Source organism: Rhopalosiphum maidis, chromosome 1, assembly GCF_003676215.2.
Source record: "Rhopalosiphum maidis isolate BTI-1 chromosome 1, ASM367621v3, whole genome shotgun sequence".
Lineage (NCBI taxonomy): Eukaryota > Metazoa > Arthropoda > Insecta > Hemiptera > Aphididae > Rhopalosiphum > Rhopalosiphum maidis.
Genome location: NC_040877.1, coordinates 68,449,424 through 68,476,896, shown reverse-complemented (window position 1 = coordinate 68,476,896; position 27,473 = coordinate 68,449,424). Strand labels below are relative to the sequence as shown.

At 25.9% G+C, this 27,473-nt stretch overlaps 1 protein-coding gene across 1 annotated transcript in view; it reads left to right on the top strand.

The window, feature by feature from the left end:
• The window catches only part of LOC113558961 (MOB kinase activator-like 2), a 193,152-nt gene that overhangs the window by 103,628 nt on the left and 62,051 nt on the right, over nucleotides 1–27,473 (top strand). The window contains exon 3 of the mRNA XM_026964553.1: nucleotides 17,107–17,230. Coding sequence (XP_026820354.1) covers nucleotides 17,107–17,230 — 124 coding nt within the window. The remainder of the gene's footprint in view (nucleotides 1–17,106; nucleotides 17,231–27,473) is intronic.

Below are 27,473 nucleotides of genomic sequence, written 5' to 3'. Positions count from 1 at the left end.
CAAATTACTACCTTAACATAAGAACATCGTAATTTTAAGTAAACAAAACAAACTAAAAATTATAAATTTAGTAAAAAAAAAAAAACACTAATTTAATTAATTACAATTCTTTGGATGACGCTATTTAATTAAATTCACTCAGAATAATGAGATCTCAAAACGTTTTAAAAAGCACGAAAATGTATTAAATGTATAATTATAAAATAAATATGATGTGTCTGTTTTTAATGAAACTATAATTAATTATGATTTCTACATATATGTATAAATTAAATATTCTACATTAATTATTCGGATCTTTGTCAAAGTATTTTGTATAAATTAAGTTTAGACTAGACTTGGTCAATTTTATGCGCAATAATACATAAAAAAAAATGCATATTATTATGTATTTATTATCTTTGTTAATAAATTGTCTAAATGCCTAAATAGTAAATATTATTCTAAATTCCTAAATACAGGTCAGTAAAACAGAGAAAGTTTTTTATTCAAATCGTAACAACGATAAATTATTGAAAATTGTAAAACAATAGTAAAATGTAGTTAATCTAATGCGCCTTATATGCCCAAATATCACTTACTGCTATGTTATATTAAATAAACAATTCCAAAGTATACAGTTTGTTGATTAGTGATAATTTATAAGCGCGTATAGTGCGTACTACATATAATATTTATGACCGACCATAAACAAGTAAACAACCAGGTTAAACAAGTCCAGCAAGAAAACTGTCAGGCGTTTGCTTCTGTGTACTCAATATTTAAGTATATTTTTATGTAGAAGCGATTATAAAAAAATAAACCTCCCCTGTTGAACGAATCACAGTAATCGTTACATTAAAGACGGCAGTGAAACTGTATATTACGTATTTCTACCATTTTCAAATGGTACTTTGAGACGGGTGTTGTATACTGCGTGGGACTCGTATAGCTTTCTTGTTTTGTAGATTAGAATTATAATCATAATATTATATAGTGGACAGTAATAATGATATTTAAACTTTAAGTACTTACTCATTCTTTGTATCGTAAAAATGTTTCCCTGAAGCACACATCTGGACAATAGTTTGGAAAATTCAAACTTAGTTTACCACGTAGGACGTTAAAATAATTTAATAACCACACACGTGTAACAATTTTTTATTATTATTAATATTTGTTTTAGTTGAAATGAACAATAGACGTCAAATAACGTAAACGGTACGCGTAATGGTAACTACTGAAAATTGTATTAGTGTCTATGCAAGACGATGTTTTAATGATAAACAGTAATTGTTTTTTTTTTTTTATTGTAAAATATATAAATATTTGGAAATATTTTTTTTTTACATTATTTGAAGCAATTACAAAACATAATATTTTAATATAATATGTTGAAAAACATACATTTTCAATTTTATATTTCTAAGCAGAATACTTTTTGGAATATTTTAATATGTACAAATCGAATTTTGTACGAATCATTAATTGGTTATAAGTAATTATTTAAAGTTTAAAATATGAGATATGAGCACAACGGAGTAACATTTTTTTGAGGTATCTCCCTGAGCAATAATTAATTGTAAAAATGGATTTTTTTTTTTAATGTTCTTTGAACGACTTCATAAATATGGGTTTTTTTAAGTTAAACTTTTTGAAATATTGAGTGTGAACACTATTAAATAATGATTCCCCTTTTGCTATACAATCACAATATGTATATCAAATATAGCGAATCTTTCTTCGAATCTCGTGTACAGAAAGATATATACGAATCAACAACGTCAAGAGGTAACTGCATCAAACTGCAGTGGATGTGCATTTGTGTACAGACTTCTGTGTAAACGTTTGTACGGCGCGCGCGTTTATGCGTGTGTATATTGCGGGCGAAAACTTGAGTAAACACAATAAGAAACAGAGTAACGTAACGCGTAATTTGCGGAACGGGTACGAATTAAACGAATATGCGTTGAAGTGCATGATAACCCTTTCTGCTACTGCTGGGCTGCGAAGAAATTAATTCAATATTCCGAACGGTCTTTCAGTTTAATACTGCAATAATCGGATTGGCCGTATTGCGATGTAATAATTGTATTATTCGTTACGTTAAAACAGCACGTAAATATCTTACTATTTATATACGGTATACGTATAGTAGGCGATAAGTTATAAATTGAGTAGGACTCCCTGTAAAAGCCGTGTTCGAGATATTTTCACTAGGTGTTCTGCGAACGTAGTCTTATTCGAAATGATACATTATCAGAACGTTCACAACTATAATTATATAGGTACAATGATAATGCCTGCATAAAAATTAATTCGATTTGAAGTAACTGCAAGGATCATCTGAAATATTTCACATCACCAAAATATGCAGTGTATAGATTCACCGAACACACGATTTATAGACATTATAGCATTATATTTAAGTGGACACAATAAGTGGCTTTTATACAAATATTATGACGTACAAAGTGACCTTAGAAATAAAGATACAAAATAATGTTTACATCTCGCGTAGAACTTTGAGTGGTTTTAACTACAACGTGAATAATATTTAAAAGTCGATTTTGAATTAACGCTATCTTGCAGTTTAATGGACTTGAATGTTGGGGGTTACATTCGTATGTACATTTGACGAATTATTTACAATTATCATATTTATTTCAAAATTAAGGCAAGCTATATAACAAGACGTCCTAGTAAAACTGAATAAATTTATCGTAATTGAGATTATTGTTTAGCTTAAATAATCGTCATAGATAGCATTGATATCATCACTCTAAACTCGTCAAATCAGGAGTGGTTAACTATAACTCGCCACTCGGTGTGGTTTTAACCACAGAATTTCGTGATTTAACTACATCGGACGCATTTTAATGATCTTATCGGTAGAAACAAAACAATGGTTAATGAAATTAAAGACGCTATACCTACTAATTCCAAATTGTAAACGAAAATGTATAACTATTCATGAATACGAACGATGAAGCAAATTTAATCTACCTACATACTTATAACGTATGTATAATATTATATTACACGCATTTATGTATGTATATAATTTTGTGTTTTAAAAAATAAAACTAATCAATTAATATTTACAAGTTGAAGTGAATTCTAAAAAAATGAAAAACGTTCGATATATTTTATAAATTTCCTGATGTTCAATATTTTTACACTATTTAAAATTGTCAACTAATTGAAATTAGTGCATTATTGTAACGGCTTAATTTGCGTACCAGTATAAAACTGTGTATTGAAAAAAAAAATTACATTATTAACTTTTATTTTTTATTGCTAATGTAAATATAATAATATATATTTAAATCAATATAATATTTAGGGCTCTGTGATATTCAAATACAATTAGTTGAGAATTTCAAAATCCATAAACAATATTTTAATTAGTTTACAATATTATACTATCTAATATTTGACTACCGTCTCAGTTACATTAAACATTAGACTTCTTCAATTTAATATACTTGATGACATTTTCTATTTAAGATACTACCCATATAGGTACTTCCACAATAGTTCGTCGGTCGACGCTTTATTAAATGTCTCTACATTATGTTTCATTCATTTGACAACCATTAGTACATAATATAAAGTTACACAATATATGCAATATACATATCTATAGACATTAAATATATCCAACTATAGAATTACTAAATAGTCAGCAAGTAGTAAGTATAATAAACAATATATACATATTACCATACTTATCAAAAGAACCATTCTGTAGTAAAAAATATTGTAGATAAGTTGTGAAATTAACAAAAAACACTTTATGTGATTAAAATATAATGTTAAAATTTAAAATATTACTATTTTATTTTTTTATTTTTTAAGTACTTTCTTCTGATTCTTGAGTAATTATATTATTATAAATTTTAAATAATGCTGAATTCACGAAATCTATTTGGAGTATTAATAACATAAGTGATTTGATTTTTGGGATTATAAAAATACAATATAGAAAGTGACAAAAACACCAGACTATAAACGTTTATCTCTTGTTTAAAGTTTTATTAAAATAATACAACTGTAAAACAAGTAATAAAAAAAATTAAGTAAAATTTAATAAAAATGAATAATATGAAGGAAAATTAAATAATAATATTTAAAAACTTTTATATTTCGCTTGTTGTTATGTATTTCAAATTCATTAACTTACAATATTAATTTAAGCTTTGATAAGGCTTCAACATATTATAACCACCAGCATTTATATAAAACTATTTAATATATAGTTATTATTCACCAAATTATTAATAATTATACTGTATACGATAAAATGCGATGTTAAATTTGTTGAAAAGAAAATTGTTTTCGATATAATCATTTTTACAATTCATTTAAATTTACTAAGAAATTTATTTTTATTATTTATTTAATATAGGTATCGTAATATGAACTTATTTGTTAAATTCAATAATATGATTATAAAATTAAGTAATTCAATAATTGACAGTATATGCTCCTCATTAAAAATAAATTACCTAAATATTATATTCTAAAGAACATTCTTATTTTTAAGGTTTCTTAAAGACGAAATAAACGTAAATTATACATTTAAGACGACAAGTTGACAATTTGATCGTATAATAATTAATTTTTACTCTGATCTCATGTATAATAATACGTCTGTGTTATAAATTGATCGTATTGATAAATATTGAATATCAATACGTAATAAATAGCAAAATGATCGGCATAATATATCTATACATAGTTCAAAGTTCTTTAAGTAAAATATTCCGTTTTAAATGTTATTATAAAGCAATTTCATTTGGTTAAAAGCAAAACAATTCAATGCTATGCGTACCAAACATTTTTGTAACTGACAACTTCAGCAACAGCTGGTAAAACGTATATGAGTTCTCTACACTGTAGAGCGTTGATAAATGTAATATTTTCGGTCACCCCGAGGTCAAGTAATTTTTCGTGTGTCGCTCTTGTTTATGTGAAGGCCTAATCCTCGTCGGTCCGGAAGCTTTCATTTTCGCACCGAGGTTTTAATGAAAAGCATAACGGTTGGTACTGCTCTAGGAAATCCACTGCCTAGCCAAGAGCCCCCTTTTCCTCTCTGGTGTCTCATTAAACAGACTTAAATGAAAACCAGACCCGCTAATCTTCTCAGTCGTATCAGTCGCTGTCAAAACGAACACAGACAAATCCGTCACCCACCCATACACCCACACAGGCGTATATACACACTTACATGTACAACGTATAACCGACAATCTTATTCAGTCTCTTATCTTTTTCTCTTATTCTCATCCATCACTATTTTAAGAAAATAATCTCGTATATTTCTGTCTCCTTTTTGAGTTTTCAATTCGCACATGATTACATTAATGAAATATTATTTAATAGAAAAAAATACAATTAAAGTATTACAAGATCTTTGATGTCGCGTAGTGCATCAAAAGATGATTTGATAGCGATTTCTATATTATATTACATGGCACCGATCAACTCGGATTTCTAACCCTACTCTAATGTGATATATACCGAGTATTAAGCATAGCTATAGAAACGAGATCGAAACATATAGGTATTCATAAATGACTCATAAGTATATACTATAGATGTGAACGATATGTGCGGTAAATACTCTTTTATTACTGTATAATACCCGTCTATTCTGCACAAAAAAATCATACATTTTTCAAGATTTTGCTATCGGAGAAAATAATATCCAATTGCGTATAAGTTTTAGCGTGAGTACACTTAATATAATTTATTATTATTGTTAGACTTCAAGTAAGTTTCAGTCGCTAAGAAATAATCGTAATAGATTACAATCATATTAAATAGGTAGTGGTTTTAATCAGTGCTGTGTCATAAATGCTGTAGGTACATAATCCGATATACTGAGTAAATCCCCGTGTTTAATAATATGACCATTAATATCCTCAAATGTAAGCGTGTGTGGTATTGTAATAATATCCTTCAGAGCATTTATTCTCGGAAAATCCTCACAATGACAGCGATTTAATGAATTCATTAAGAAGGAAATATAGTTGAGCGATTTTTTTTCAGATTTTTTAATAACTGTTTTAGTACAAAAATGTATACGTTTCACAAAATAATTAAATATTAATATTTAATTTTATAGACTAACCGACTTGTAATTAGAAAAAAACCAATTATATATCTCCTGACGTTATAGAAATAGTTACACTTAAAAATAATTCTTTGTACCCGTAAATACTTTATTTTTAACCATGGTAATTATAATAAACTAATAACTAAATAAGTACTCAGATATTCAAAACAAACTTTATCCAAATTATACATATTTACGATCATTGTGATTTGATTTTATTATTTCAGAATACAAAGTAAGATTAATCGAAAAACAATGTAAACAATATTATTAATTATAATTATTGATTAATAATAATGTGGGCCGGAATACATTAAACTAATATAATACTTAAACATCAATACAATTCAACTTAGAGAATGAAAAAATGACTAAAATATATATATTTCAGTTATTAAAAAAATTAACGAGATCATTTAGATACGATTCGATTACGATAAACTTGATTCGTCTTGACGTTTCTTTACTGAAATAATTCAATACAATGTTTATTATAGCTAATTTAAGTAAATATCCATTGTAAATAGTGTAAAATATAGTAGAATTAGTTAATATTTATCTTAATTATCGGATTATTAAGAGGATTATTCGTTTAATTTATTTGATTTGTGAAAACAAACTCATACAAAATAAAAAAATATAAAATTAATTAAAAAGTTAAAAATGTTGGTACCTAATTCAAAATTCCGACAAGGAATTTCTCAGTTATTAAAAATTATATATTACTATAGCAGTGGTAAAAAAAAAAAAATAAAAAACTAATTTAATATATCGACATGCATGATTCTGCTTAAAACAATAATAAACACTAATATACCTTATGCTTTTATGTTTTGATGTTATATTTCAATTAGTGTAACGTATTCCACTTCATTAGTATAATATTTTCTTTTACAAAAAAAAAAAAAAAAATGTATTCTTTCAATCACAATTTTGAGGTATTTTTATTCTTACCAAGACAATTGGGATTTTTTTACTGTAAATATACATATATGATATGTATATTTGCGTGCATGTGTACTGTACTTTTCTGCATGTTCTCCGGTTGAGTGAACCCATTAGCATGATGTTCGTTGACATTTTGTTTCGTGATTTCCTATTGTTTGAATCTTTGAAATGGATTCGGTAAAAACTAACCACTTTCTTGGTTTCTATAATGATGTACTGCGCAATACAAAAACAACAATATAATTTATCTGTTAAACTGGAAATAAAATAAATTATGTTAATCGAATATGATACATTTATTTACATATAAAGCTTCAGATGGTTTTATTTTGCTTGTAATTTAATCTGTTCAACCATACTGATTTAAAAATTTAAAATTGAATTGTTTGCTATAATTTAATCAATAAATACATATAGATGTATTATACTTTTATACAAGAGCGTAGTACCCCCCCACCACCACCATTGGCCGTATTTGGTTTTTTTTTGTTTTTTGCTATTTAAGTATTGGGTTAATTTCAGTATATTCTTTGGTTGTAAATGTTATAAGAATGTAAAATATAATGTATAAATGTATTAAATTGTATGATAATTTATAATCGTTGATAATTTTTTTCCGTCGACATAATATAGGCATTATGGGATGTAAACTTCTCCCCACTCCATAATCGAATTCCTAACTACAACATTGTTTTTATATATATTTTATAATATGTTTAAATAATGTTAAATAATATTGTTGAGATAAATGGTGCTAACACTACTAAAATAAAATAAAAAATTGTATTGATTACTTGCTTCAAGCATTTACATTCAATCATATTACTTAAATTAATTAGAGAGGTATTATTTTAGTTAAAAAATTTAAATAGCACGTTATAATATTATAATGCTTGTTGATTTGAGAATATTAAATAAAATTAAAAAATTGTCACCGGCACCAATAGTAGGAAATTTATTAGGCGTAATAAATTAAATTATGAATTTTAATGTTATAATAAATATTTAATATTATTTTATACTAGAAAGAAGATTTAACAATTAAAATAATAACAGTTTTCAAAATGAATGGCTATAGGGGTCGTTATTTATTTCATAAAGTTAAAAATATGTACCGATTTCTATTTAAAACTTATAACTAATTGATATTGTCGAAGGCTGTCGAATTATTGAAACAAACGATTGAATGTGTAGTTGAGAAAAATTTCAATTTATATAAACTGATAATAATTATTATAGACATTTTTTATACGCTTGGTGCAATATCGTAGATTTATGCAAGTCGTATTAAAATGTCTCATGACTATAAATTGCTTTTCAAAAATACATTTTCCTTTTATAAAACTAACGACTCAGTAACTAATGACAACATTGAAAACCATCACAAGCAACTACTAACTTATTAAAAAATAATTTATTAATTTAGAATTGCTTTCTATTTTCTATTTTGCGTTTTATCATAATATTCGTAAAATGTTTTTTTTTTTTTAAATTAATCTTTATTTGTATTTATTTTTTTATAGATTGCAACCATTAGAACTATACCTATTTATAACTTGTGTAGTATACAATTTTGTTGTTATTTTAGTAACGATAGTGTTTTTATTTATTTTTTACTTCTTGCCGGAGTGAAAAGTTTTTTTAAGTTAATTTAATATAATATTTTACTCAAAAAATATACAAAAACTAATTTTTTCTGAAAAACTGAATTCGTTTTTGTTTTATTACCATAATTATTTTAACTATACTATGTTGTATTATTTATCGAAAAAATATAGATATTTTTACTCTATAACATTATACTATTACTAATATGTAAAAACGATTTTCTTTTATACAATTACATTACTTTCTCTGTATTTAAATAAAGCATTATTATTTTTAATTATTGTTAGTAATCAAAGAAAATTATATAAATAGAATTCCTGGATTTACTTTATCAATAGGTCTACACATTTTAATATATTATTTATATTTATTATTTACTACTGGAGTTCATTTAATAAATTAAATTGTAGACATATGAATATTGTTTTAAATTAATTTGTTTTTTAATATTTTTAACACTATAGATTTAAATTATAATGATTTGTTTAGATATTATTTATTACTTGTTCATTGCAGCTTTAATTTATATAAGTTATGGTTTTTATGCTATTTTCTCAGTAGTATCATATGCATACTAATGCCAAAATAATATTATTTATATAGTTTTGCATACTACTATTATAATATTATCAAGTTAAACATAAATAACCTATTCCCGCATGCATTATCAAAACATTATTATTTTATAGTTTATGCATACAGACATGGTAAAAACAGTTCTATGATGTTATATGAATTCATAGTATAATTATTAATCATGTATTACAATATAAAGTTAAATTTCTTACCCCCTCCCCTCAATAATATAATGAGATACAATTAAGTAACATCATTTTTAATAATTAATATCTAAAAAACATAACCATACGCTTATAAATAATAAATAATTGAAGTTTGGATACAAACATAATTAAGTAATTATAGTCAACAATTTGTTATATCATATCACGTTTCATAACTGATATTTTAATGATTATAAATATTAAAATCTTATTAAATTGTGCATAACAAAAGAATACTACAGGTCTAATAAAAAAAAAATATGTTTTCCTTATAATAAACGTATTATGAATTTTAAGGTTGAGAATTAATTGAAATCTTCTTTTATATAATATAAGAACGAGACGAGTTGACGAGTGAGACGAGTGAAGTTGCCCGAAGTATGCCTCAAAGTACGCGATCTACTTTCACATATTATACAAATATCTAAACTTAAAATTTAAAAGTTTTTTTTTAGTAAATTTTCCAAAAACTCTTTTAAAAATATGAATGAGATAAAAATTATTGCACTGCATATATTATAATATTTATATTTGGTATTTGTATAAGGAACGGAAATTCCTTTTTCCTCGTCAATATTTAATATCGTTATTCTTCGCACGGATTACAGTTTATTGTTGTAAAGGGCGAAGAAAAATAAAAATAATAACGAAAAACAAAGAGAGCAAAATTGAAAACAAACGGTGTGACCGTCAGAAAACGGTATTTGATCGTGTTTAGCAAACATGTCGATTACGGGAAAAAAACTAAGATTATCCGATTTCAACCTCTTGCTGTAATTCTCGCGAACCAATTGAAAACAAACAAACCACCGCCACTAGGTTTGTGTACACCACGTTAACCTCCGTACACCTTTCCGCCAAACGGCCATTCGTCCAACCGCTTACCCTTCGCATTGGCTGTTGCATCGACGTAAAGTCATATAATTCCCAATTGTATATAATGGTCTGTCCAAATGGGGTTTTTTTTTCATGGCTGGGATTTGTTTCAGGCCACTAAAGTCCTGAAGTGTGTAAATATATACTAACAGTGAACGCGAAGGGATTGTTATTTCTATTCGGTTCACCGTGCGCTAGCTGCGCTACTTTGAATCACCATAGCCGCCCCGGGAAATTCATGAAAATGAATTGAATTTTTCGTCGGCAGAAAAATAAAAACAAAAATAATAAAAAATAATCCCGTGGCCAACTAAAATCGGATTAAACTTTCGGAATATTTTTCACCTCACTGCATTAATCGTGTTTTTATTATTTAACGTTTAAAACGAAGTCAAGTTAAATATTAATTTTAGACCGTAAAGATTACTTAGATTTACGATTACACGTTTTATTGTATATATTTTGGCTCCTACAATTAATTCAATAGTAAAATTACGTGGTCATGGTATTATATAGATCGGTAATTTCGTCAAACCACTATCGTGTGTGTAATCCTTTTTGTATCCATCAAACCTTAATGATTAATAATATAATTATTATCATCATTTTAATATATTGTATATCCAACCTAAAACACTAGGTACCAATTTAAACTTGATATATTAATTTATAAATTGTTATAATATGATGTAATTATAATTAATTTAATTGTAGGCCATTACATTTATTCTACGTATAATATAAAATGTAAATTAGTCATAGTATATAGGCATTATATTATATTATAATTATATGAAAATTGTGTTTCGTGTAAAGAGTTTTGTACTCTACCAAACGCATTGTTCTATTGAATTGATAATACATTTTTCAGCATTCCAAAGGGACAAACAATTTATTTTTGGGCTTAGAAATCTTACGGATCGTCGAAAAAGATTAGGTTGAACTAGATAAAAGGAAACAACGGTGCAATCGGGAATAATTTGACAGAATTGGCCTACAACTAGAAAACGCAAACTTCTTATGCCTTTTTGTTGGTTCTACACAGTATTACTACCAATGTTGTTAGAACAAGCAATTTAGAATATAGGTGAAGGGTAGGATTAAATCCAAAGAAGACAGAATTTTGTTTTTGGACAATAAACTGATAGTTTTTTTATACTTAACGAACAACACATTTCTCATACGAAAATATATGTTATTGCTTGGTTTGATATAATAATATACCGTTTGACAATATCCATTCGATAATTTATGACACACGATAAATATTTGTCTGTGTTTTATTGATGTGATAGTATATTATTCCCGGTGTATCAAATTGTGCATTTTGCCTTCGAGAAAAAAAAATTTTTCTCTTTTAGTGAATTTCAAATTATTGCTACATAAAATAAGAAAATATTAATAAAATATAGTTGTAAAATTATTATTAATTTTTACTATTACGTTATTTTTTATACTTTTCGTAGTTTTTAAAATAATTCCAATAGTATATGATAATATTAAACTGAGCGCATTCTTGATGCATGCAATTCATATAAATTAAAATTATAATACAATTAAAATAAATATCTATAGCCGGAGCCATAGAATTCGTCGAGTTTTATTTTGACAGATAAGATTATTCATCCTTAATTAAAACTTTAATCAAATATGACAACTTTAAAATTAATTGAATAAAATATTCACCACTATAATACACGACACTTTAAAAAAGGATTATTTTAATTCTGTAAGCCAAATAAACATTGTTAATTCGATGTGCATCAAAGTTTACAAAATTCAAATTAACTTGATGAATTGGAAATTATTTTTTCTAATACAAAACTTGTTCCGTTAATTAATTTTTAAATATTTATGTCTAGCCAATGTTAATTTTTAAAACGAATTTTAATTTTTTAAATCAACAAATTATTTTTTATATACACAAAGTACGAAGAAAATATTTTATACAGTAATATTGAAATATTATAAATTATCATTATCATTTATCAAACTAAAGCAGGATTGTGAGTCAATAAAAAGTTCTAAATCGAGATTTTATTTTAAAAGCCACTTACTGCACATAAATTAAATTAAAATACATCTTTAATGGTTGAAACCAATTTCAAGTTTTTAAAAGTTTTATAAGAGTTAAACATTTAAAGATCATAAAAATTCTTTGATGAATTCAATTGATCTATGAATATCAAATAGAGCTGTTTTATTAAAAAAATATTTTAATCAATCACACATTGCTCTATTTAACATAAATACAATTTAATGCGCCTATTAATACACTTACTTTTACTATTCAATTAGGTACATGTATTCAAATTTTCTATTTACACTATTATTATACTTCGACGAAATTGTTTTTGTACAGTATATATACATTATTAATATTCATAAATGTATGGATTAGAATATTTTAGTATACAGAATATTATTGTAAATAATATTGATTAAAAAACAGTCTCGAGGAAATACGATCTACAAGGTAAAAACTAATAAGAAACTACTCTGAACTTGGAATTATAACAGTTTGCTAATTTTTATTTTTATTTTTATGTGCGAACATAGAAGTTGAAGTTAATCAGTTAATATATATTTAAGTTTTCTATGTATAATAACTATATATGTGTTTTGTTTCATATAATTAGATTAAATTTATGGAAGGTCTAATATTTCACAATATTCTTTTAGTATACTCGTCATATCGTGTTAATAAAAAGTTTTTATATAAACATTAGAATATACAATATGTTATAGTATACTTAAATAAAATAACATACAGTGTAATCATTAAATAATAAATATTTTTAGCACCACGTACTGATATATTTTTAATGAATTAAACTAAATTTATACGAGTAGAAATGGATCATATAAATATATTTTCAATATTGAAAAATAATTATTAATAATTCTAATTGCCCTATTTTAAACTATTTAATAAATTATAACCTTAATAAACTAAATAATGTCTTTCAATATTATTAGAATATTTTAATTTTTTTTTTTATTATTATATTTAAAAATAATTATATCATAGCAATAATATAATTTCTAACTATAATTGTATATTTGTATACAAACATACTTAAAAATTATTCATTACTTGATTATTGTTGTATTATAATCTTAAAAAAGTTACTGTAGTTTTAAAATTCATATTATTAAAAAATTTATAAAAAGAACAAAAAATAAATAAAGATTAAAAAATTCAAAAACGTTAAGGCAATAGTGGGAAATGCTCAATTAGTATTTGTTATGAATGAACAGATATTGACAACCCAAATTCGGTTCTAAAGTTCATTAAAAATATAATTGTAATTCTAAAAGTAGATGTTGAATAAATTAAACACTATATGATATAATATTTTTACGTATGTAGACCACTTTAAATAATACATTGAGGCTCTATTGAAATGAAAAAAAAATAGAAATTAATTTATCGATGTATTTTTATTGCTATATTTATTTATTATCTTCAAACATTTATACAGTATATATACAAATATACATCCATACAAATAATATAACAATAAATTATAACTATAAATCTTTATTTTTAATCGCATGATCTACTTTTATATCAACACAATGCAATTATTAATTTATTTTTTTTAATTTATAAAATCTTAATAAATAAATGAATCAATATTATAGTATTAAATATTAAGTAATAATCATAACAATGTGATTATATTTAATAAAATATTAATAAAATAATTGTGAAATTTATGAATCTGGTATTGATATTCAATTTATTTTAGTTGTTTTCTTTTCGACCCAGCTTGAGCTTTGACAAACAATCTTAACTTGTCAGGTTTGCTCAGTCGTTAGTTTACGTATGGTTTAAGATCAACAATGACGTTAACAAATAAATCGAAATCATATTTTCTTTTCGTAACAAATTGGAAATGAAAATCGTTAAAGAACAAAATAAAAATAATATAATGTATACCATAAATATAATGCTTTACCTAAAGTACTACTAACTAAGTTACAATATTTAATGTATTTTTTTTTCAAACACTATGATTAGGTATATTAGTTATTTTAAAATAAGAATATTAAAAAGTTTGTCATTGGGTACCGCTCTGCTATATAAAACATATCGAGTGTGTCACAGTAATGAATATGTTAAATTTGAATTTAATGATATTTGATATATCATTGTATGTGAAAAAGGACATTTCACGTTATGTTTTTTAATTATGCAGTTAGGTAAATATACTATATTAAAAGTAAAATAACGTATTTTATTATTAGTATTACAGTTGTAGGTTTATTTAATTTTTGCCTAATTTGCATTGAATTTATAATTATTATTGTATGTATGAATTATAGTAATAAACATTAGGTTTTATATCCACGCGAAATAAGTAAAACTATAATAAAATAATGAATATCATTTTTCGTGATTATTTCAAATGTTTTTACATAACTATAAAAACAAATTATGCAGGATATTGTATTGATTGTTTGAGCATATAGACCGAGCAAATTGTCTATAGATATTATATAAGTATCTAAAGTATTTATTTATATAGCACTGGCTTTTTTAGTTTGTTATTATTATTCAATTATAATACATGATTAAACAATGTTTATAGTTAATAATAAAATAAAGATAAACTTGTGCTACAATCAACAGAGCGCTTTTTTTAAAAAATAATGAGCATTTTATATTTTTATGGTAGTAGAAAAAAATTGGAAGAGGGGGCTCATATTTGGTACTCTGCCAGGGGCGCTATTGGTTCTTGCTATGTCTCTGAATACATTACGTACCTACATGTAAAATTAACTTTGTAAATATCATATTTACGTACTATTAAATATAAATAATTATGTTCATGCATAGGATACTATAAAAATAAAACAGAATTTGAAAAGATGATTTCCTACATTTTAAAGAATCTTCTTTTAAAATGTTCTCTATAAAAAATGAAAACAAACATAAAAACATTTAATACAACATATTACATTAATATTGATTTAAAATGCTAGGAGGGCTTAATAAATATTAGATGTGATGTTTTGTCGTTTTATACAGTTGGAAATAAATATTAAATATAAACACACGAACAATGTTTATTTTTGATGTCATCGACAAGCTGGTATTATATTGTTGTGTACTTTTAGGTATTATTACATACAGTTTTTGCTTGTTTACTAACATTATAATACTTTTATATTCAAATTCAAATTCAAATTGTTATAAATATTAAAATTATTCCAATTACATCTAATATATTTGTTATTAATAAATGTGTACTCAAAATGAATCATATAGTAGAACTCTAATTAAAAAAGGCTAACTCAACAAAATTGAATTAATTTATTAATGCAATATATACGATTGGAATTTAAAGTAATTATTAAAATTAATGCGTTTTGATAATAATACATATGTATCCGATTTTTAGCTTTACAATTAGATTAAATGGATGTACACAATTTTTAAAATGTTTGTATTTTTATTTTGTATTGTATAGATAGCCATTTTTAGGTCAAGTTAATGTCAATCGATAATTAATTGGAAATTTAATATTATTTGATTCGATATCCTATATTAATAAAAAATAAATTGTTTTTTTGTACAATTTCTATATTTATAAAATACGCGTATATGTTAAGGTGAATGATGTAAACGTAGTAAATGATATAATTTGTAAATGTAGACATTCGCCGGTTATTAAGGTCAATTACCAGTTTAGGTAGAAAATTATGTTCAATTCATTAATAGATCGGTGTAAACAACATTCAAGAAGTGTTAAGTTCAAGTCCAGTGTTAAGTGAATACACAACATAGCTTCATGTATTAAAAATATCATGGTGAAAGTAGGTAGACGAACGAAAACTCAATAAGCAAAGCGATAACCCACGTAAAAATATGAAATTATTTATTGGTTTATTAGTTAGTATATTTACTTAGATTATGGCGAGTTTAAAGATAGGAAAATAACTCTACACTAAGCTGCAGGACAATAAAGAATAGCAAGGCTTCAATTGATGTAACCATAAAACTGGTTGTAGCACTAAAAAAAAAAAAAATAATAATAATTTTTTAAGAAAATCAACTAAGTAATAAAACAATCAATGTTTTTTTTTGAGATTTATCATCATGATCGTTGACCACTAGTTTTTGTAAATGAAGTTAATGGTCGATGAAAGATGTACATTTGAGTTTAAAACGTGTTGTTTTTACCACATTTATCTATACGATTGAATCATTTAGACAAAAGACGTAATTTACCAATATTGTTGTCAACCACCGTAACATATACATTGCAAATTTATACATATAATGTATATGTAAAATCGTAATAACTATATAAAATGTAAATTCGATATCTTCATTTACTATAGTTTTACCTTGTATAGAATAAATAAATATAGGTGACTCTATGAAATTATTAAAAAAAAAAAACAACAAAAAAATATGAAACTGTGAAAAAAGTTGTCTTTTAACTCTGTCTTTCACTTTAATTATCTCAGAACTTTACATATGATAATCTGGTTTATTTAGGTACTTAAATAAAATAAGTGAACACATATAACAATTATGTATTAGGTAAACATTTTATGTTAACGCACCACTATATTTAGTTGGCCGTTAAAGACATTATTAATAACTTATCAAACAGTAATAATAATAATTACAAATATAAACATTTGATAAGTTATAATCTGTAGATAACAACACAGTGCACAATATGTCATATGTCAATACTCGTTATGATCATTCATATTATGACATTATTTTTTATGAAGTAACTAATTAACGATATTTATAATTTTCAGATTTTCGATCGTTGTCATGCAAATACATTCGGTATACTAGTGACTGGGATTTGGACTTGGCCAAAGAAGATATCGGTGTTGATTCGGACGTTTACTTCACACAATCGTTTGTGGCCAAAATGAGGTAAGATTTATTAAGTTTAAAAGCAAAATAATTAGTTTAGACTAAGAATGATATTTGCTTGACTATGCATTTCTATTAAATGACAAAAATAATGCACTTGTTTATTCTTAAAATTCTGTACTTTTATTGTTATACATTTTTATTTTAAAAACGTTATCAAACTTTATTATTATAGCTGATAGTATTAATTTTATTAAGTTTAAACGTAATTATCGCAATTTCCAGCATAAAATATTGACACTATATAGAAACTATTGTACAGTGGGTAGATCATAAATTAAAATTATCCAAATAAACTACATGTCGAGTTGATGGTAACTAATTTCTCACCGGGTAATGGGTCGCATCCAACAACCACAAATCAACACTACGTCGGAGGGAGAGAGGAAACACAAATTTTATCACGTATCTAAACTTTCCCTCTTCCTCCTAGACCTTAGTGGATTTGGACCCAAGTTACAGTGTATCCTATGCGTAGATACAATCGTCAAAGTTTCTCTGTAAAGTGTGTCCATAGGAATTTCCTTGGTACTATAAACATTAGGACTGTGGTTAACTTCTAGGGCTCCGCTGGATTTTGTTTTAAAGCTTTTGAACTATTGTAATTTTATTGAATACATTGACTTGAAATAAACAAAATACAATTTCTGAAATATTTTCACTGTGTAAATGCGATGGAATTGAGGTTTTAAACCTGACTTTGAAATCGACATGGAGTTAAACAAGTATATATAATATATTCTGATTCTTTTTTGTTCTTTATTGAAACTCTAAACAATACTGAAAAACTGGGAATATATATATATATAGTGATTGAAAGAACTTTTCTTAGTAATTTTGAATTCAGCTTCAATATTTTATAAGTAATATGTTTCTAACAGTAAAACGCCATTGTTTTTAAAATACAATAATTTTAATGGTAATATAATATATTGGGTTAAGTATAAAGTAGTTTTCGAAAAAAACATATATCATAAAGTTACAAGAAAATAACATACCTTAATTGTTTGTTTTGTTAAGTGTTTGGTATTATAACATAAATCTATACCATTAAACTTATTATCAAATGTATAGGTACGTTATTTAATTTAAAATAATTTTATTTGTTGTTATATTAGTAGTTTTTTGTCGAAATAATCGGGAAAAACTAAAAAAAAAAAAAAATTAAAACGGGAATTTTTTATACAAAACTAGTGTTTTATAGAAATGAATAACTATCAAGTTATAATATTGTATGAAATATTATAATTATTAATTACTATTTTATTTAAGACATCTACCGTATAAGTAATATAAAATAAATTACAAATATCATTATTAAAATAAAGTATTACGAATCCTTAGAAATATAGCAGTAAGCAATTTTTTTTTTTTGTTTTCCATTATGTACAATGATGATATACTTATCATTCAATTCAAATTTAATACATCTATGACACCGGCCTACTCATTGATGATGAGGTAAACAATAGGTACACCTACTATATATTATACAGAAAAATGTAAAGACTAAAGTTAAGGGGTTAAGTAACCCAGAGGGTTTTAATTAAATAGCTGTAATATTTCAATATGACTAAAAATCGAATAGAAAAGTAAAATAAAATAAGCTTTATTTTAGTATAGAAAAATAGGTCCATAACGGAAAATCGGCCAAATAGAATCATATAATATTTTATAGTCAAAGTCTCCACTATAAAGCTATTATATCCATGTTATGATTTATTATATATTGTTTTTCGCTAATATCTAATAACGACCACAAGGATTCTGTGTTCCCAGCATATACTTTCAAATTGAAAGAACAAACGAAATTAATTTATATATAACGGTTGTAAATTTGAAATCCATTACTTGTAATAAATAATCATTTTCGGCCATAATCATATTACGGGACACAGTTGTCTCTACTTTAGTATAATGATTATTCATGGTAACACTATTTATACTGAAATCCAAGTAGGTATATATTATATATTTATAATTTTATATTCTGAGCGGAGCGCTAAATGTATTAGTTTTTCAACGATGTACCTATATTTTTTTAATAATATTTTTTATGGATGAAGACATTTTTTAATAGATGAATACTAATTTTAATCTATTTTATGATTTAAAAAATATTTGACTTGAAATTTTTTACAAATACACGATAATATTTAAAAAATATTTTTACATCCTATATGTGTAGCTACCATATTACTAATATAAAAAAAATAAAATATCTGACTCTGTTAAGAATCATTTTCCGCATACAATTGTGTATAGGCAACAATGAATTCAAATTTAACAGATTCATTACAATGATAAATCATTATTAGCAGGGTAAATTCTAGAATTATTTGTCTAGGTCCATTATTCACAATATTCTTTTCTGTTAAAATTATTGAAATTTGATAAAATATGATTTTGGTACATTACGCGCAAATAATTGATGAATTTTGTATATTTTAATTGTTAGATGAGATTACGTTTGTTTTCTTATCCACAAATAGGTGTGGTTTATATGAATGAGTTTTCGATATATTTTATTTACATAGGATTAAAGTTTATAACAAACATAATGAGAAGAACATATTTTAAAATACATCTTAGTACAATATTATTTCGAATGCAAGACAGGGCCTACATAGTTCTATGTATATATATATATATAGCTACAAGCTATAGATGATTATTTGAAATAAATTGCGTAGAGAACAAAAAGGGACATTGTAAGCAGATTTTGATTAAACAAACGTAACTGTACCGACCGTACACGGGTACCTGCCGAAGTATATTGGATGGATGTGTCTTGTATGTTACTCGCTGTCGAATATATAGGAAATGTTTGTGGTGACGTGGCGGTGGTGGTGGTGGTGGTGGTGGTGGTGACGGTTGTAGATAGTAGTGGTGGTATCGGTGATGGAGGTAGCTGTGTAATAGGAGTAGGAAATAGCGGTGGCGGTGGTTTACCCGTCTTGTGACTCGAACGTAAGAAAATGCACATCTGTAATTGGAAAATAACTCGATTTTTGTTCTACGACCAACCACATACAATAATTCTCTGGCGAATCCAATTTGATAGTTCACTGGGCCAACAGTAAGGGGCAGCCGTATTTCCATCGTGATTTTTTTCCTCAGGAATTTTTATTCGAAATCATCATTATATTTATATTTTACCTCGTCTTTTTCTTTTGATTTTTCCGCATCTCCCTCGCCGTCCCGCCTCTCACCAACGCATCCCTTTAAACGTAAGGTGTTTCGCTGAACAAAAGAGAAGGTTGCTTAAAATGCCGGACGCGCCTTGAAGGAAACAATGGCCTTGTCGCGACGGACGTCATCCTCCATTTGAAGGGGTGTTTTCTTTAGAGCCTTGGAGAAATAAATACGATTGAATAATGCAAGAGATATAATATTATTTAGTGAATTTCCGTATGAAATGTAATAATAATAATAATAATAATAAAACTAATATTATAAATATGGTAAATTTGATTTTATAATGGACTGTAACAAACAATGCATACATATTTTAATGTGCATAATATGTTCAACAGCATATAATCATTAAAATATTATCATCTCCCCTTTTTAAATTTATCCGGCTTCTGCCAAAATGAGCTACTGTGATTTTGATTCATTACGCGTAATTTATTATAGACAAGTCTCCTCCTTTTCGTGTATCCCGGAAGTATTATCCGTGAGAGATCGTGTCGTTCGCTGCCTTTGTCATTGTTTTCAGGTAGTTCTATTTACAATATTATTGTAAAATACTTATTCGTGTATTGTCGAACGGTATTAATTCGAGAAACCTAAAATTAATTTAAGTTATTGCACTTTTTAGATCTACATTTTTCTGAAATTTTCAATTTACAATCAACTGATTGAAATTAAATTGAAATATTACAGAATATGAAATCGTTGATATCGTGCAAGAAAATTGAATCATACTTACTTAGACGTAAAAATGAATACAAATAAGAAACTTTTTTTTTTCGAGATTGAAGTTTGAAATCTGATTTATCTTGTATTTTTGTCATTTTTTAAAGTTAAAATGTGTTCGTATGATTTAATTTATAGCATTCTTCATTTCCAAAAAAGTGTTATAAAATTTAAATTAACACAACTGCAAAAATAAAATAGTAATAAGTAAATAATCGTAAATCCTAACTTATTTATATACTATATTATATACTTATAACACTTATTGCTGTGTGAATATATTATTTTGTAGGCAATTAAACTAATCTAACTTACCCTCGGTGTTAATATTTTTATTAAACGTGTAAGTCAATAAATTTGTTTTGTATTAAAATCTGTAATCCACCATTTGCAGTATATATATGTAAATCTTACTCGATTGGGGATCTGTGGCATTGTTAAGTCACAACTAGAAGATAAAGTTGCCGGTTACCACGCATTACATTATTACCGGTGGTTTCAACGTTAATGTAAATAAGTTTTTAATCGTCAACTTGGGTACTCTCAATGAATATTTTATTCTCATAATTCCGATTTTGATTGTCTATACCGTATAATAATAAAATAATAAATTTGCTATACACCGTGAAAAATCGAATATCTTTATCTGCGGCTAATAATAACGTAATTTGATTTTTTTTTATAAATAAAATTAGTTAGACCATGACATTGCAGTTGTGTTGTACTTGTGTGATGTAATAGCGTATCGAATGTACAAAGCTCATAGAGAGTTATAGTAATATGCAGATAATATGTATCGTCAATTCGGCTTTTTGACGACACGCGACTCGTCTCGGTTAATTACGATCGGTCGGAGATAAGCCGCCGGCGAAAAACACTGCGGCGGAAATGGCGCAAACTCTGTTTTTGCTTATATATATATATTATTTATACATATATTAACTTATATACGGGTGAGAGCGAGAGAGAGTGAGGATAGAGATTGATATTGAGATTTAATTCAGTACAACGCGTGTTTTGCAGCGGACACGATCTGGGCTCCACGAGAGTAGACGATGAGATGTACGGGGGGAGGGGGGGGTGTAATCGGATTGGTTTTGACGAGCATCATATACACACCCGCAACCTACTGTATACGGGGATTACTTAGGGCATGTATATCTACGCAACACTCGACACGTTCAAACAAGCGACACACAATATATCATTATACACACACATATATATATATTATTACTATAACTGGCAGCGCTTCTGTTATTATTATAAATATATATGCATATATATCTAACACCAAACACGTATCCGATCGTGTGTTAGCGCGCGTGTGTGTAGTATTACCTATATATAGTATATATTTTGCATACACGTATACCCATAGGCAGGCGGACGGACGGACGATAACAATGTGTCAACAGTTCACGTGGTTCGTCGAATAATATTAGACACAGTCGTGAGGTGTGCCGCCTAAGAGAGGGTCGTGTATTCCAATATGCCTGCTTAGGATACAGTAACGATAATTTTACACAAATATATATATATATACAGTATACACACACACATGCACGCGTATATATGTGTGTTAGAGTGTGATCGTAGGTGGTGGTGTGAGTATGTGTATATATCATCGTTTCCCCGAGTACAATACCGATTTGGGCGCGTTACGCCCGTACAGTGAGCCCACCAAACAATCAAACATCTCCACCCGGCGTAATTGAGGCCACTTGTTTGTCGTGTCGTATTATATACCACACACCCCCCCACCTCAAAAAAACCTGTGCAGCACTGCAGCCATAATCATTAGTCGACGACAGTTATACGAGTGTTATGACCCACAACCGTAGTGCTTGTATTTCGATCATCTCTATACCTCCGTCGTCCCCGCCACAAATATTATTTCCGGCAACACGGTAGGCGTTCTCGCTACGAGGATTAGTGGTTATACTACAAATAATTCAGAACATAATCGTTGTATGATAGGAGAATATCGTCGTTAATATTTTAAGTGCGAGACAGATTTCGGAATTTAAAATGTTCACTGTTATTGAAACTCGCGGTTGACCATGTTTTGTTTTCAAATTCACTTTACGTATAAGAAACGTCATATCATCGTATTGTAATGTCCTACGGTTACACACAATCCATGTTTCAATAAAACTTAACAAATTGTCAAACCCGTCTTCATAAATAAATTTAAATAAAAAAAATTTGAGTTTATTGTATTTCTAGCACCTACATTTTCGTTTACAAAGATAAAATTCTTAGTCAGCTTTATATAAAAAAAAAATATATAGCTTACAGTATTATTCAATATTATGATTTTATCGCAATATGGGACGCGGCGTCTTAGATAGGCAAAAAGAAATACACCTCGTCGTCGATAATCGATAATAATATATTGTAATAAAAAAATATCATAATATTTATACTTAATTAGTTTGCGGATAAAATAAACCGATAACGTAAAATGGTGAAATTATGATTTTTTTTTTTTTTGTAAATTAGTTATAATAAACATTATTCATATTTTTTAAGCGTATAAAACAAATCGTAATGTAATGTAAAATATTACTGAACCTTTAACTGAAAATAAATGTACTCTAATAATAATTTCTTAGTTAATATTAGTGATTGTTTGAAGAATTATGATATATATTTGATGTTTACTTACAATAATATAAAAACGAAATAATAAAACATTTATTAATTATTACTTTAATCTATTATATAGTTAACTTGGTTATATAAAAATAAGTATAATTTAATTTATTATTTTATCATTACCAATTTTTCATTTAATGATAAATTTATTCAAATGATAATTTTTTAATGTTGTACACTAAAGGCATTAAGTCCACGATCGGAAATTATAGTGTAATTTTTGGACTATGATGGTATGAAAATTATTGTCATTTTTATTAATCTATTGACATATTTTTATATTTTGTTAAAATTATCGAAGTATTGTAAGTACTAGATTAAATATTAGTTCTATTTAATAGATTTTCGTTTAACTACTTTTAAGGCTATTCTTAGAACTCAATAGTCAATAGTGATACATCAGCTAGTATACACGTTTTAATAACTAAAAAACCATTCATTAAAATTTTGATTTATAAATTAAATAACAATTATTTTCTTTATATATGTATACATTAGTTTGTGTTCGATTATTATAAATAATATCTAAATTTCTGAATCTGAAGTAAAAATAATAATGATTTTCACTACAGACAAATTATTATTAATAATTTCGAAATGGAGTTTAATCAATTTGATACACAATTCTGGCAATTCTGCTCACATATAATACCTTATACTACACATCAACTCTACGGGGGATTATACATCAGTAATTTCAACTGTATTCATGTGGATTACTTCTAAATGTCAACAATAGCTGTACTTCAGGCGATTTTTCGAGAGTTCAAACTATATATAGGTGATGACATAATGAAATTTTTGACCGTTACCAAAAGGATACAGCTGTGATAACATTATTATTATCTCTTGTTTATCAGAGAAATATAATCCCTGACCCCATCAACCCGTTTTTAATTATAAAACACGTTTAATACACGTTTCTGTTTTTGTATTACCTATTCCTATGGGCGGTGTTTGAATATACTTTCCGGCGGCGAATATTAAACAGTATTTATATAAAGAGTAAAATTATTTTAAGCAGAAGAATATAATAGTATACAGCAATAAATTGTAGCAATGCACAATTAAAAATACAGTATTTAAAATTTCGATATATTATTTTGAATTTTATCGTTATGAAAATATTTAAGTATGAACTACTTACAGTTATTATATTGATCACTGAACTTGATTCAATGTTTCCCTCACTAGCGAAATAAAATGTATGGTCCATATAATTTATACAAATGGCAGTCAACACGTGTCATTACTAATATTACTAATAATGGCTGAAAAATATATTTTTCGTTAGTCTGAACAAAGAAGATATACATGTAAAAAAATCTGAACTATTTTCATTGCGCGAATTTTAGTTCTTTTACGATAAATTTGTGAAATGGTAAAACTAGCTATTGAATAAAATCAATAATGAAATAGGTAAGGTACATACAGCATATGGATACTCCGAATTCTAGAACTTATTGCCTATTGCGATGGAAACAGACTAGGACAAAATCTGTTCACGCTCAATTACGTGATTTGACCAACAACAAATGTCGTTATTCCGTCTACACTGTTACAAAATTGATACCAAATTCTTCTCTTTTACTTCTACAGCTTTATATTAATATTGTGCTCAAATCGAAGAATCTATTAGTCTTACAACAGTGTGTGTCAATGTGTGTGTGCGGTTTTTTCGTAGCCACTACAATCGAATTTAAAGATAGAACGACAACTTCAAAGTTGAAAGGTTAAACTATTAAACATATCTATAAGCGTTTGAGAGTAGAATCTCGTTTATTTATTGTTTTTCTTTTTACTATATTTCTTAGAATTCTAAACGTTTTAAATATATATTAATGCATTTTTATATAAAAACAGAATTTATAAATACAATTTGTTCTATAATATTATTTAAAGTTGAAATGTTTATATAAAATATATAATTTTTTATAAATATATATAGATGATATAAAATTGTGTAAATGCATAAACACTATTTTGGGATTTTATATTAAAATATACTTTTATATATCTAATGACATAAAAGAGTATGAAAATTATAATATTTTTTTGTAAATATAAGTATATTTTTATATTTTAATTAATATTATAATTTTATGTTACTTTTTAAAGAATTTAATTTTAAAAAATGCGTCAATTCATTCGAAAATCTCCAAAAATATTATTCACTCAGTTTAGTGAATTAAATTTAAAACCACTTTTCAACCTTTAAAAAGATCCGACTGTAATATTTTATTCATTTTATTCCGATTTACGATTTTTTTTGCTGTTCAATTGTGTTGCCTACTTTCATTTTTATTTATATTAAAGCGTTTGATTTATTAAAATAATTTGATGTTCTATAATAATATAATGCAAACAAAAATTTGCATTATCCTGAGAATTATTTTTATTGTTTTGGTTGAATGAAATAACTTACTAATCAATAAAATAAGCTCTGTGACTTTTTTGCTTGCAAAAAAATACTAAAAATTTGATTTTAATAGTAAAGAACAAAAAAAAAAAAAATATATATTATAGATACATTATAAAGCTCACTTTTATTTCAATACAACTCAAAATTAAATACATTGTAATTTTTTTATGATAATATTATAAATATGACTGAGTATAAATCAAAATAGAGAAAAATGAATTATTAGTTGCAAAATCGTATACCTAATCAGAATATTATCAATAATTATTTATATCATGGACGTAAATTGAATACACCTACACCAGTTTAAAATGTTTCATTTATTTATTGAATATGATAACGCACGTGTTTTGTCATCCCGTTATTTAAAGAAATGCAACGAACGTTTTTACATTGGCTTATTAAAATATTATCAAAATCTGAAATGCTGAATTTTCATATGAAAAAAAAATTTATAGGTGTCTTTTTTATTATTATTTAATAGCTAATTAAGTGTAATTTTCATTTGTTAATGTATATTAACAATGTTATTGTTAATTTATTCATTTACTTAATGTTTCATAATATGAAGCTCGATTTCTTTTGAAAGTCTTGTGGGGGCAAAATCGTATAGTTGTACGGCTTTGCTACATTTATATGTTGACTATTGATATGGTTCAATTTAACAAAGTATTTTAATAATATTGAATTGTATTGATAACTTGTTAGAATTTTGAATGATTAAAAATATATTTTAGGTAAATTTTTAATTAAGAAAAGTTGAAAATATACATAATATTTTACTACCTATTACTTGATTTTTTAAATGTTGTTTCATATTTTGTCACACATTATAAATAATTTAAATTAAAGTCCAATACAAATTGATAATTTTCCAATAGATATAATGAACTATGTTATAACGGTAATATGATATACATCATACTATACACTAGCAGTATTAATTAAATTATAACAAAATTACATATCATAATAATGATAATAATATGTGCACTTGCTCGACATCGTCATTTTTTTTTATATTGAAAAGATATGCACAAAGAGTTAAATCGAATGACGTAATTAAATTGAAAAATTAAATAAAAAATACCACTTAAAAGTTTAAAACGGGCACAGTATGAATCGAAATATTCGAAATCTTCGTTAAATTGTTATAATGTTACTAGAGGTAAGTTATATAAATAAATAATAATAATAGTATTTGGAAAAATAAACGGGTTCGCTAAATCCTATAATGTC